General features: G+C 40.3%; 1 protein-coding gene across 7 annotated transcripts in view; it reads right to left on the reverse strand.

Annotated features, from left to right (window-relative positions):
- Nucleotides 1-15013, reverse strand: part of Tmem87a (transmembrane protein 87A) — a 45086-nt gene that overhangs the window by 1951 nt on the left and 28122 nt on the right. For 3 of the 7 annotated variants that reach the window (XM_052183332.1, XM_052183328.1, XM_052183334.1), the window contains 8 exons: nucleotides 14913-14988; nucleotides 11949-12053; nucleotides 10912-10970; nucleotides 9882-9985; nucleotides 5613-5686; nucleotides 4987-5048; nucleotides 1897-1952; nucleotides 1404-1434 (listed from right to left, as the gene is read on the reverse strand). In XM_052183332.1, coding sequence (XP_052039292.1) covers nucleotides 1404-1434; nucleotides 1897-1952; nucleotides 4987-5048; nucleotides 5613-5686; nucleotides 9882-9985; nucleotides 10912-10970; nucleotides 11949-12053; nucleotides 14913-14988 — 567 coding nt within the window. Of the gene's footprint in view, nucleotides 1-1403; nucleotides 1435-1896; nucleotides 1953-4986; nucleotides 5049-5612; nucleotides 5687-9881; nucleotides 9986-10911; nucleotides 10971-11948; nucleotides 12054-14359; nucleotides 14433-14912; nucleotides 14989-15013 lie in introns of all 7 variants that reach the window. The other 4 variants (XM_052183333.1, XM_052183330.1, XM_052183336.1 and 1 more) reach the window with 3 other exon arrangements.

Here is a 15013-nt window from a genome sequence, read left to right on the forward strand (position 1 = left end):
TCTATAAAGTGAGTTCCAAGACAGCCAAGGCTACACAGAGAAACCCTATCTTGAAAAGAAAAACAAAAATTGTAAGGATGCTAACTCTTACCACATAAAGGACACCATAGTAGCCATTATGTTTACTTGCAGTTTTTTCCACAAAGGCAAATGTTGAAGGGTGAAATCAATGCCCAAAAACACTGTAATAACCATGTCTGCCATATGTGGTATCCTATGGATCACAGCACAGCTAGCACGCTGAGGCCAAGGGAGGCCACTGATGGCAAACAGGAAGCAGAGGAGGACCTCAAGAGAGACCCAAGGATCTTAAGAATGGAACCCAGAAATCAAAGTGCTGGGTGGGGTAATTCAGATTGGAAAGGTAGAGTTTTCACTGTTTCAATGGATAGAACAGCCAAAGAATCTGATATTTTATATTGTCACACTGCATGCAGGCCAGTGAAAAATCAACAAATTGTTTTGGTAGCCAGTTCAACACAATGAGTCAGAATCTGGTAAAATGTCCCTAAAACACTTTGTAACAATGATCAGAACACCCTAACATTCAAAAGATGTATACACTAGTCCCATAAGCCTAGGCCACAATAAGACACCATGTGAATTCTCAATGGACTGTATGGAGCAGCAGTTAAGACTAAAAACTTCAGCTGGACAGAAGGTTCAGCAGGAAGAGAACTAGGAGCTCTTTCGGAAGAACTGATTCAATTCCCAGCACCCATGTGCTGACTAATAACCACCTGTAACTCCAGTTCTAGGGGATCCAATATCTTCTTCAGGACTCTGAGGGCACCAGACATGCAAGTGGTGCAGACACATATGCAGGCAAATAACCCACACACATAAAATAAAATTTAAAAAACAAAATTTAAAGGGTAAAAACAGATTTAAAAACAGCATAAATATTAGAGATACTGATTATAATATCACTTTATAGAACAGAAGCATAGAAATGTTGAATTTAGTAAAAGGTAACTTATAATAACTTTGTTCTGATCTACTATAGTCTTCCCTCAACCCTATTCCTAGCGTTGCTAAGATTAGAGTAGGACACAGTTGAATTTCGCAAAGACAAAACAACTACAAAGTATAGAATTCTGTAGACAAGGCTGGCCTGCCACTCAGAGATCTGCCAGCCTCTGGGATTAAAGGTATGTATCATCACACCTGGTTTGTTACTCAACTTTTAAAGAAAACATTCATAAGTCTGAGCACATACTCTGGAAAAGGGACTACATACACACACATACAGAAAGGAAGTTTTGAATGCCCATTCCTATCTTTGTCAGCCAAACCAGTCCATATGTCAGTAGGCAGTTAAGATTCTTCATCAATGGAGAAATCATGAGTGGCAATTTAGTTACCAGATCAAATGAGATAAACTCCATGATTTGATCACTAACCTCGTCTGAGTCCAGCAAGGCCGGAAGTGCTCTGCAGAGAAACATGGTGTTAAATAAGGCCACAAACTGTTCATGAAGGACAATAGATAACTAGTGACATTTAAAGCTTTTTCACAACTTAGCTAAGATTTGTATCTCTTTTAAGATAGAAGCAATAAAAAATAATCAGAATTATTCAAGTTATAAAGAAAGAATAAAACATACTCTACAGAGTGGCAGGGTCAATGTCTCATTAACATTCAAGCTCCAGGAAGGAATTCAGAAATTTAAAAAGAACTAGCCTACAGACGGACCTAGAGCTACATCTTTCTAAACAGAAATAGCATCCAAATGAGTAGTAATAATTTTTGTTTTATGTTGCTCCTAATACTTTAACCATTCCTTTATACTTCATATTCTCACTACACTTCTCCTTAGTTTACCCATTATAAACAATAATAAAGTAATACTAACACTGAAATGGGATTCTTAAGGTAATAATTCAAAAACTTACACATCAGTCACGGAAGAAGGAACGTTTTCTTCTACCCATTTCAAATCATCTTCCTGCTGGGAACATATAAATATCAGCTATTACTAAAACATACCAATAAATAATATGTCTCAAGAATAGATCTGAATTCATACAAATTCTTTTAGCAGCCTTTTGTTATTTATCCTACATAGCACACATATATAACAAATGAGGCTGACAGAAAATTCTATTAAACTTTTTTCTTCAAATACCTTTGACTAACACCTCCCTAGTATCACGTTAGTGTTAATTTATAAATGTTACAGTGCTCTCTTAACCCAGCTAGTTCCAAATAATGGGGACTGTACTGTTTTACTTATTTAACAGCTGTAAGGCACAACAACTGACCAGTATTAATCTATTTGACTCCTCTAAGCAAATCTGGCTATCTTCCAGCCATGATTCCTGAGGTACTTGCATTCTATAGCTTTCTCTGCTCCATTTGTTTTCTCCTGATGTCTCCTGGACCATCCCCCCTTCTGTCCTCTCCCCCGGCTGGGAGGAAGCCCAGCCATTTCTCTCCCTTGCTCAGTCATTGGCTGCTGAGCTCTTTCCTGAGCAATCAGGGAATAACTGGAGAGCAATGTGTACACGACACTGAGACAGGAGACTCTCAGAACAAGGACTGCAACCAGATACAGGGACACAGAACTCAAAGTCTGAACAACACAAGCATGATCTTTACACCGTGCACAGTAACATTATGCCTAAAGTCTCCATCCTAACTACCATTCAGTCTTCTTTTCCTGTGACTTCAACATTATTACAGTTCACAAATAAGTGAACATATAACAATTGTTTTTCTGGGCTTGACTTATTTAACAAACTGTCTTCTATTAAGGCTGCAACAATTAGCCTGGAAATGCAGGAATCCTTTCAGCATACAGACTTAGGCCTGCATGCCCAATAGCAGGATCACAAGGTTACAGAATAAGTAGCTTTACTTTGGTTTTTCAGGAACTCTCCACACTAACCCATACTCAGCAGAGCACAGAGGGGACAGCTGATTGTGGCTTTATTTTGCATTTCTTGATTATCTTTGGTGAGCACTTTAAAAATATATTACATTTGTAGTGTCTTCCTGTAAGGATTTCTATTTAAGGCCTTTGCCCCTTTTTTAATCAGCATGTTTTTTTGCTACTGACTTATTTTGAGTTCCTTATACATATTAGCCATGTTTTCTCTCATTCTGTGGGTATCTACGCACTCCTGTTGACTGCTCTGTGATACAGCAGCTTTTTGGTTTGAGGCAACTCTGTATGACGACTCTAGACTGCTTGATCCAAATTTAGAAAACTCTTTATGCAGAACAGTATGATGCAGTGTCTCTCTGGTTTTCTTCTTTGAGTTTTACAGTTTCAGACCTTACATTTAAGACCTTAATCAAACCCCGTCTCAAAAAATAAAATAAACAAACAAACAAAAAACAGGAAATGGGGGGATAGGTGGGAGTGTGTCGGGTAGAGGGGCATATACATGGAGGGGGTAGATGGGAGTGTGTCGGGTAGAGGGGCATATACATGGAGGCAGGGGGTGGGAGGAGGGGTAAGGAATCTTTGGGGAGGGGGGAAGTTGGGAGGGGGGAAGTTGGGAAAGGTTTTACCATTGGCAACATAAATGAAGAAGATGCTCAATAAAAAATAAATATATATACATACATACACACAAATGTTTTAAGACTTAAAAACCAAACCAAAAAAAAAAACAAAACAAAACAAAACCAAACAAACAAACAAACAAAAAAAACCCTCAAAACTGTAATCAGCAACTCCTGACAATTCACCCTATTTATGGTACTGGGGATTGAACCTAGGACCTCATTCATATGAGGCTGTTACTCTACAACTGAACTATATTCCTACAGCCTCTAATTCATTTTGAATAGAATTCCAGTTTCTTCAACACTACTGATTGGAAAACAAAAAACAAAAAACTTTCCCTTCCTATTATGTGTCCTTAGTACCTCTGTTAAAATTCAGGTGACCAGAAGTGTGTAAGTTTACCCTTTGGGTTCTCTACTATAATCAACTGGTTCACAGTTGATTACAATGGCTCTCTCTATAGGTTGGTTTTAGCTGTCCTGTAAATTATACCTGGGACTCATACATGTTGAACATACTGTACTGTGAACTATAGCTCTGGCTCCCTGTGGAACATTCTGTGTACACGTAAGGATCTATGTGTTCATGCACAGGCAGGCATGTATAATATATGTGCATTCAGGCCAGATATCAACATTTGTCTTTCTCAATCATTCTTCACCTTTTTTAAAAATTATATTTATTCATTTAGAGTTGTGTGAAACAGCCTGAGGGAGTTAGTTCTGTTAAAACTCAGGTCATCCGGCTTGGCAGCACAAGCCTTTAATCACTGAGCCATCTTACAGCCACCTTATTTTCTGAGACAAGTTTTCTCATTGAGTCTGGAGTGCACTGATTAGTGACGGGCTGGCCAGCAAACACTAAAGATGTTCCCACCTCTACCTCCCAAGTCTTGGTTACACATGGCGCCTGGGCATCTGGGTGTCTGTACTCAGGCCCTTATGCTCACCCAGAGATGCCTTACAGAGAGCCGCCTCCTCAGTCCCACTGTGCTACATTTTGAAACCAAATTAGTGTGATATCTTCAGCTTTGTTCTTTTTCTCAAGAACACTTCAACTACTTAGGTGTTTTGCTTTTACTTTTGTGGTTTCTTACAAATACTGCAGTTGCTTTTAAAAAAAATTGTGAAAATGTAATTAGAATTTTGCTAGGGATTACAGTAACTGCTGTGGGTAAGCATGGATGTTATAAAGGATAATGTAGGTCAGCAAGATGGCTGCTGCCAGGCCGGAAGACCTGGATGCAATCCCTGGAGCTCACATGGTAGCAAGAATCGACTCTTGGAAGCTGTTGTCTCACCTGCACACTGGCATAGACATATCCTATTCCACTCATTCCCCTATGCAGAAAGTCAGAACTGTAGTATGTACTAAAATCATCATTACGGCCTATTCATTGCCATCTTGGGCTCCACCACAAGCCACAGACCAGGCCAAGAGCGCAAAGGAAGGAAAGGGCCCCACTTACTGTTTTGTTTGCTTTACTATTCCCATTTGGTTCCTGCTTGGTACTTCTCATTTTCATTCCTTCTGCAAAAGGAAAGAAAACACAACAACACCCCCCATAGATTGGTGAACTCTCCTCATACCAGCAACAAAATCAAAAATATATTCAGAGATTTAAGCTTACTGACTGAATTATGCATCAGCTGTTGCCCTACCCTAACCTCTGTAATAAAAAGTTCAAAGCTAAATTTGTGTCTCACTTCTACATGAAACCTGGACATTTAATATAGAAGTATCACTCGGTTACCATGGTTTGCCTTTAAACCTTGTTATTCTCTCTTCATCCTAACTTTACCAAACAGATAAACTCATGTTTATTTTTTCCTTTTAAAATTCTTTTCTTTCTTTCTTTCCTTTTTTTTTTTTTTTTTTTTGGTTTTTTGAGACAGGGTTTCTCTGTTGTAGCCCTGGCTGTCCTGGAACTCGCTCTGTAGACCAGGCTGGCCTCAAACTCAGAAATCAGCCTGTCTCTGCCTCCCAAGTGCTGGGATTAAAGGCGTGTGCCACCACCGCCCGGCTTAAAATTATTTTCTTTGAAAAAAATACTAAGAGCACAAATCAGAAGAGTGAGTTTTCCTCAAAGCTCACCAAAGCTTTCCTTCAGCATCGGTTCCTTCTGCTCATCCTCTTCATCTTCCTCTGACAACGGTGAGAAGGCAAACCTGACAAAACAGAGAACAGAAGGGAGTCCACAAGGGAACGACCTCTCTTGGAATATCACAGGACTTATGTCAAAACTGCAACGACATATTTCCTCCCCTTCACAAAGTTCTTAAATGCCTGTCTCATCAACTGAGTAGCAGGGCCACATGAGCCACACGCTTCCTGTGACTTTAGACAAATTACTTAATGTCCTTGTGTACAAATGGAAACAAGAGAACAACAGTCAAAACACTCAGTAGTATTTTATGAAAAGTACAGTCAAGCAGGGTGAGTGGCATAGCTGTGATCAGCACGAGGGAGGCTGAGGCTGAATTAGGAGTTCAAAGCCAGACTATTCTTGATGACACAGCAAGACCCTGTCTCAATAGAAACCTCCACAAAAATCAACTCACTATGAAGTACTTAAAGCAATACCTGATATATTTCAAAGACAAATATCACACACAGGAAAATAACTCTAATTTAAAACTGTAGACTTCATGTGAAGTTAAAAAAATTAAACAAAACAAAACAAAAAACCCAAAAACCAAGGCCTAATTTTAAATGTTGCAGGTATTTTAAAATCTCAGTCTGCACATGAGATGGCTAAGGCCTCATCGAGCACCATCCCCCGTTCCCAATCCCCCCTACCTCCCCACCCCCCCACACACACATGCAGACTCCTCAGTACTCCCAAGGGACTTGACAGTCCCTAGAAGGCTTTGACCTCACTCTGTACTTCACACTTTATTGTCACCTAACACTTTCACTTTCTGTTTTGTTTTAAATGTGGTAAAGATCACAGCTAGTGTTTGAAAGCATCTAAAGTGACAGTAAGACAAAGGCCTCCCCTAACAACCTCTACTTAACATAATAAATAAGGCCAAGCTCACAAGAATGAAAAGGCAGAGGTTATCACCAAGGAGGACTACATAAGGCAGAGCACTTATCCTGCATAAGATTCCCCCTGTAGAACCATCACCCAAAAAGGAGAGCAACTACCTTAAATCCTACATAACCATAGTTTAATACAAGATACTGCAAAATCTATTTATAACACAGATGTTGGTAACCAATGTGACTAGCGGGTGAGTTAAAGAATCCTTAAGGTGTAGCAATTATGCTAAAGGCTGCCTAAGGAAGAAATGGGTTTACTAGGAGCCACCTATTTTTACACTACAGAATAAACACAATTATCTTTTAATTTATCACGTCTCATAAATTACTCTGAATACATTATGTAATGTTTTTCATTCATTCATTCGTTCGTTTGTGTGTGTGTGTGTGTGTGTGTGTATGTGTGTGTGTAGCATATGCATGAAGGTCAGAGGACAAATTACAGGAGTCAAGTCTCATGAATTGTAGGAACTGAACCTGAATTCAGGTCATCACACATAGTGGTAACAGGTGTTTATTTATTAATGAGTCATCTTCATGGATCTGCAACTGCAATGGTTTTAGAAGACAGATTAGGTTTCTGTTTAAAGATATCCCTACCACAACCTGGTTGTTATATTCTAGGTATATTCATGGTACTTTTGTGTCTGTCGTTTCCATGACCTCATTTTGGTTGTTTTGTTTTTTCTCAGACAGGGTTTCTCTGTGTAGCCCTGGCTATAACTGGAACTCACTCTAGACCAGGCTGGCCTCCAACTCAAGAGATCTACATGTCCCTGCCTCTTGAGTGCTGGTTTTAAAGGTGTGTGCCACCACCACCCAGTCTGAATATCTTTGTTTCCCTTGGGCTCTAACAGGGTGGTCTGTAAAGCGGGGGTGGCAGACCACGTCATATGAGAACTAATATCCATGAACTATCCAGGAAATGGAAACTAAAGGTATTAGCCTGACCACCAGGAAGGATGCTAAGCGTAAGGTCAGCCACACAGCCACAGGTTTCCCAGGCTGGCAAGACTCTGCAGTCATGTATTTGACCAAAAGAAAGCAGCACTGCTGGGGACACTGCAGACACAACTGGAAGCTTTGGTGTGGTTCCTTCCAGGATCAGCACTCTCAGACACTCTTTTCTTGGCTTATGATAGCTTTTATTCTTTCTCTGAAATAAACAAGCAAGGGCCTAATAGCAGCAGTGACTTTTGTTTGTCTATCTAGTAAATTACTAAACCTGTGAAAGATGGCAGGTTTGTAATTTGCTATAAGTTTGCAATGAGCAGGAGACTGGCCACAGCCTTCTCTGGGCTCTTCTTCTAGACTCTAGAGCTTGACTTTCTCTGGTTAGAAGCGGAATAGTTCTTTGCTATTGCAGTATTATATTTGGGTGTTTGGGGTATGGAATGATAGAGCAGATATTAAATAATAAATGAATAAAGTACATATGATTTAGAAAACTGTGAAATGAAGAAGACAGAATACTGCAGACAAGGGAAGGGACAAAGATTCTGAGACCAGACCAGCTGCCTGGAAGAAAAACCAGCCAGGATGCCTGGAAGAGAGTTAGAGCAACTGAGCCACATGGAAAGGTCACTCTTCAAGCTGTGGGCTTTCTACAGGCTGTGCAGTGCTCCAGGTCCCAGCTTTCTGAGCTGCCACCCATACTGGGGTGGGCTTTGGTGATGCAGCTGTCTTTGAGTCATTTCTCCTTCTGTAAGTAACCCTTCACTCATATTCTTGTAAGTAACCCCAATAAAATTTATTGGTTCGTTGAAGTGTTTTGGTAGGATCTATACTTTGGTCTGTTGCTTCCTATCTGGGTTGGGTAGATGTGTTTTCCAAGGAAAAATTTTGTCAAACAACAGGGTGGGGAGAACAGGACAAGGGGATATTAAAGTACATCATCAATATACAGGGCATTAGGATACCTTATCTTGGGTTTAATTCTCCTTATATAAAACACCATCAGCATAACTAAGCAATTGACATGAAGACATAAAGAATGTAGCCAATGTTGGGAAAAGAAAGCAAGACAGTAATTCGAAAACCTTTAAAGACAGGAAACGAAACCTTTAAACCTAATTAAAGCTAGTGAGCTAGTGAGTTACAAACCAAGGACAGCTGTAACAGGCCTCCCTACCAGTATGGTTTTAGCTCCCTTTTATTTCTCTATTACTTCACTTTTTTTCCTAGTGAACACACAGTAAGAACGTAATTTAAAAACACAGCAAAGCTATTTTCACTTGTTTTCTTTCCCAGTTTTAATTTGCATATCTGATTATTAGGTTCTTAACTCTCCCCATTTTGGGTTATGTGGTTTAACATAAGCTCTTAGTCATCTAAATATGAGAAGAGAAAAAAGAACAGGAACAAAGGTGGGGGTGCTGATGATGTCGGGGAAGCCCCTAGCGAGGATTTGCCTGCACTGAACAAATACATTACATGATGGCCTAAACTCCAGAGTCAGTAACAGCCTTCATCTCACCCCATCATCACTGTAAGCTAGACAAGGACTAGAGACAGTTTCTCAACTATTTTCCCCTGTATTTATCTAAACCAATTAGTTATAGTCTAAGATGCTGTCATAGTTGAAACAGACTCTAAGTAGCTATAAAAAAGGAAACTAAAAGCTCAGACATAAAAGAGACAGGATGCCAGAACTGAAGAGCTCTAGAAGGCCAGAGGACGACAACCAGGGCTCTGGACGCCTTCCTCTTCCTTGCTAATATGCTAATAACGTTAGATTACATTCCTAACACTAATAACCACCCAAGTTCTACTCCCTTATTTGGCTACTTCCTCTTCCTGAAGCTTACAACCAAGGTCTGGCTATCAAAGTACTGAAGTCTAGCAATCAAAAGCCCCCTTGTGGCTACCCTTACCCTAATTAATCTGTCCAATCAAAAAACAAAAAACAAAAAACAAAAAAAAACAAAAAAAAACCCCATCCTAACATGGGGTTTCCTCTTTTACTTTTATATACCACTATTTTCCTATGGGCATCACCGGTCTCTTCTTTATACAGTCCTCCAGGACAAATATCCATGCCCTTTCTCCTTTGTTCCCTTATTATTCACCCCTCAGCCTCTTATTCCCTGCCCTGTGTCCCTCTGGGCAAATAAATCTCCTTTGTGCTGAGAACTTGTTCTTGGGATGTCTTGTGCCTACTGGTCCTTATAAGAATTACAAAGCAAGTTAACAGAAGACCTGAAGAAGTGTGTCTACCCATCTCTACTATGCAACACAGTCCTGATAGCTTCCCTAATATGCCACCCCATCTGACAGGGGTTATTCTGGTAGCAGGGTAATTAGAAAGAGCCCAAGTACCTCTGGTTATTTGCTGATGGTCGCCAGAGAATCATGATGACAAAGAGGATCATGGAAAACAGCAATCTCCAAATGGCATCGTCTACCCACAGCTCCCGCCAGTCCTGCAATAGAGGGAATGTACAGTACTTTATGTATACTATCACTGTTCACAACCCTCGGCATAGAACAAAAATCCCTTAGTTATACACAGAAGCTGTGTTTACTAAGAGCTATTTTGCTAGACGCCTGGCAAGTACTAGGGCTATCAACTTGGAAAAAAAGTAGTTTCTTACTTTGTCATACTTATTGTGGCTAGAGCAAATGTGCCAGCACACTGCAGAGTACCTGTCAAGGTGTCACAGCTCCCAGAATCCTCAGGGAAAATAACGTTTGGATGACAATTTTTAAATTATAACATATATGAGGAACCAGCCTGGCCTCTAACTCAGGTATCTGCCTGTCTCTGTGTCCTAAGTGCTGAAAATAAAGCTGTGCACCCCTACACCCAGTTTAGACTAAATTCCTAATCCCCCTGCTGGGATTAAAAGTGTATGACATCATGTCTGGTCCTATTGCCAATTTTATAATAACCTTTTGTCATTTGTCAGTGTGACCAAGAGAGCACTGCCTCTCCACAGAAACCCTGCAGTCCACTGTCTCTGTCCACATTTAAAGAACACAGCTTTCCTCAGATGAGCATCTTTCACACGTGGCGCTCAGTACTTCCTGAGAGTCTGAGTTAAGGCAAGCTTGCATTATGACAGGCTGTGGCATCCACAAAAGTCTCTTCTATGATAAGCATGGTCATATAAAACATGCCCATAGGGGCTGGGGGTGTGGCTTAGTGGCAAAGCTCCTGCCTAGAATGCAAAAGGGCCTGGGTTCAATCCCTAGGACCAATAAACAAACAAACAAGTATATCACACATATGACAGCACAGACTACTTAGGAGTCGAACCCAAGCCCTAAATTCTTACACATTCTAAGAATTGTGAACTATAATATAATCACCAAGATCATACTCATAATGGCACTATTTATAACATACCGACTGGCAAGTCACTATTCTGAACTTCATGGTCGTCCAGATGATGAACACAATAGATGCTAGTAGGAAATGAAAAACCTGATCAGATCATGAATGGCAGTTTATAACCCAATTACATTCACTGATCTTGAATAAAACAATTCCATATTCCTGACCCCCAAACACTACTATCACTTAGTTATTTTTAATTAAAATTTATTAAACACCTACCATCGTCAAGGCCCATAATACATACTATTAACATTGTCTGTAAATACAGTTTTGCAATCATTTTGCCTTTATCATTTGGCTACTTCAGTAATGCTAGGAATTAGAACAATAGCTAGTAGACTCTATGGCTCTTGCCAGCATTATTAAAATAATTTTTTCCTTCTCTAACTTATTTTTTGACTGAAAGAGCTCACTGATTGGGAAGACTCATAGTTGACCAATTTGGGAAGACTGACCAGCGGGCTCCAGGGACTCTCTTGTTTCTGCCTTCCTAGCTTTAGGATTACCACCAAGACTGGCTTTTTAACATTGGTCCCGGGATTTGAACTAAGGTCTTCGGGTTTATGTGGCAGTACTCTATTAAGCCATCTCTCTAATCCCACACCTGGCTTCTGAATACGAGGACCAGGGATCCAAATTTGTCCTTACACTTACACAGCAAGCATTTGGCAAAGCCATCTCTCCTACTCTTAATCTTTTTTAAAAAACAATCATAAATATTTTAAAGTACCGGAACTATGACTGCTTTCCTTGAATGAAAAACAAGACTTTCTCTAACTACCAATGGATCTCGGGCTAAGAACTTCTGTTCTGGCTTAGATGTTAAGAGCACTGGTTGCTTTTCCAGAGAACCCAGGTTCAGTTATTAGCACCCACATGGAGGCTTACAACTGCTCATAACTCCAGTTCCAGTGGTTGCATCAGGTACAGATGTGGTGCACAGACACATGCAGGCAAACACCATACAAATAAAAAAATAAAGATAATTTCTGTTCTAAAGGAAACCACAGGATCATGACGCAACATTTAAAACAGTCCAAACTTACCCGCCACTGCCAAGATAAGCGTATTGGTGAAATGTCGGTACAAAGAGAGCTTTACAATGTTCCTCCGAAGTTTTAATAGCTTCATGGTTTGAGTCAAGCTAATGAATATGTGTTTGCAAGTCAAGGAATTAAACATTCAAAATGGTAAGTAAATTAATCCTCCGGTTGAGAATCTAGGATCATACTTGTAAAGTTACAGATCCCAAAGACTTACAACTCTTATTCTCACAAATACTACAACCTCACTGTAACTAATAAGCAAATAATCATTTCAATAAGATGAAAAAATTACAGAATGAGGATGAGAATGAAGAAATAAGAGGAAAAATACATGGAAACAAGGGAAAATATAGGCTTGCTAGAAAAACTGTAAAAGATGAAACCAACAATGGAAATGATAAAGTAAGTAACCTGCACAGGGCAGGCTGACACCATTTCCGTGTAAGTGGGTATTCCTGTCCTCTCTGACCCAGCTAATCACCATCACACCTTGCCCACAGTCTTCCAGAGTCCTATACTCAGTCTCCAAGTAGCACCACCAGCTGCACACACTACAGTGAACTAAGTAAGAGGACCCAACTGTCTGAGGACCTCAGGTCAGTCAGCTACCAAAGCAGTGAGGCTTCATTTTAAGAACTCTATTCCCAAGTAGGAGCTCCCACGGGAAAACAAAAGGGAAGTGATGACTGCCACAGATGATGCTACTCTCATGCCTAAGCAGTCAGAAAAATGAAGGCACCAGGGCTGAGAAGGCTCTGCTGTAGAGATGCTTTGCCACGCAGCAACCCAGCCTGACAAGCTGAGCTCCACCCCAGAAGTCACACAAGGTGAGGTGAAGGACAGAACTTTCTAGAAAGACACACTCTGACCTTCCTTCATATGTGCACGGTGGCATGCATTCCCCACCTTAACAAATCAAGTTTTAAAAATAAAATATAAAGGGTCTGGAGAGCCGGCTCAGCAGGTAAGTCTACATGCCGCTCTAGAAGACCAGGGTTAGGGTTGCCAGCCCTCACATCAGGCATCTCACAATAGCTGGCAACTCCAATCCAAGGGGATCCAGCACCCCTTTTCTGGCCTCTGCAAGCAATGTACTCATGTGCACAATGTACACATATACACACAATTAAAATTTAAATCTTGAAAAATAAAAAACATTAAGAAAAATGAAGGGACGGTGATGGCACATGCCTGTATCCCAGCACTCTGGGAGGCAGAGGCAGGCGGATTTCTGAGTTCGAGGCCAGCCTGGTCTACAGAGTGAGTTCCAGGACAGCCAGGGCTACAAAGAGAAACCCTGTCTCGAAAAAAATTAAATAATGAGGAGGAGGAGGAGGAGGAGGAGGAGGAGGAGGAGAAGAAGGGAAGGGAAGGAAGGAACAAACAAAGAAACAAACAAAGAAACAAAGAAAGATGAAGGGAGCTGGAGCTCACTGTGCCTGTCAGAGCTCTCCCAGATTCTAAGCCCACTTTATCCTCTCCTCTTCCAGTACTCAAGGATCACAGTACTTGGTAGATACTGGTCTGGACTGAGACACCTGATTTCAGTCTTTTTTACTATACGGCAATCTACTAAAATTTGCAAAATTATAATTTTGTTCATATTTTTCCTCTGAGACAGGATTTCTCTGTGTATCCCTGGCTGGCCTTGAACTTTGATCTTGAGATCTGACTGCCTCTACCTTTCAAGTGCTGGGATTAAAGGCGTGCACCACCATCGCCCCACTCATTATGCTTTTTACATCCATCACAACCTATCAGGACAAAAATGTTGCATGATTGCACATATATGCTCATACATATAAAGACAAACCAAATTTAAAATACCCGCACAAGATAAATTCCAAAAACTTGAACCCAAGAGGTCAACTCCCTACTACACAAATGTTTAAGGAACAGGAATAGAATTTATCTGCTGTCACTTTGTGACTCAATCAACATCTTTTCTCAAGAGTGATAGGCAGGTTCTAGGTGAAAGAACAAACTCACCCTTCAGGGGCTGAAACCTGCCTTCCTAGTTATGAGACAGGGAGGATCAAACCCTTAAAAAGTTCCTAAACACATCTCAGGGTTCAAATTCTTTTCACAGGTATCAAAGAATTTCATAATTGCTAGAGACTAAAAGAAAAAGCAAAATCAGAGCAGCCAATGATTCTAATACAAAGAACAAACCCAAAATCAAGGTCCATTTTAAAAAGAGAAGGCAGAGGTTTTATCTTGTGCTTAGCAACCACATTTTGTGATTTTAAGAGCAACAATACAAAAAAACAGAACTGCTTACCTGAGCTCTCAGGCCATTCACATATAAAATAAACCATTTCCCAGACCAAGGAGAAATCAACAGAAAGATTAATGGAAGCCCATCTCCAGGAGGAGAAAATGAATGGCCACCAAACAAGCCAATGAGAAGGATATCCACCAGCACAGGGCAGTGTCTAGGAAAGCCAAGGGTATAAAGGCCAAGGAAGCAAGATCAGTCTGGGCCTGCAGACAAGGAAAAAGAGGAAGAAAACAGATGAATAGAGCAGGAGGAGAGACCAGCACATGGCTCTGCATTTACACAGTCAGCAGGAATGAGTCTGCATCTGAACCCAAGAAAAACACAAGGGCTAGCCAACACTCAGCCCTTCTTACACACCTGCAGATAGCATGCAGTTCCCATGTGAGGACACCATAAAAAAAGTCCTTGTGTTTATCACCCTATCCCATCTTGATTTCCTACTATTATTTTTAGACTAAAATCTTAAAAAGGTATCTCTCACATTTTAAATAATTATTACAACATTAACATACTAAGAATTATTGATTCTCAGAGTAACATAATGAAATGTTACTAATAATAGTTTACTCTAAAATATAAGTAATGACCTTTCCGCAAAACAACATTCTTAGTTTCTGTAAGTCTGTATCTAAGATATTTCGTATATAATTCTAACAACACAATCACCAGAGAATTATTAAAGGATATCCATAAAATAATACAGGCATCAATTGCAGAGAGGGCCAGGCTTACTATCAGAGCCAATGAGTAAGAAAAATACTATAGTAATGGTAGAGGAGAGAAA

Source organism: Apodemus sylvaticus, chromosome 5, assembly GCF_947179515.1.
Source record: "Apodemus sylvaticus chromosome 5, mApoSyl1.1, whole genome shotgun sequence".
Lineage (NCBI taxonomy): Eukaryota > Metazoa > Chordata > Mammalia > Rodentia > Muridae > Apodemus > Apodemus sylvaticus.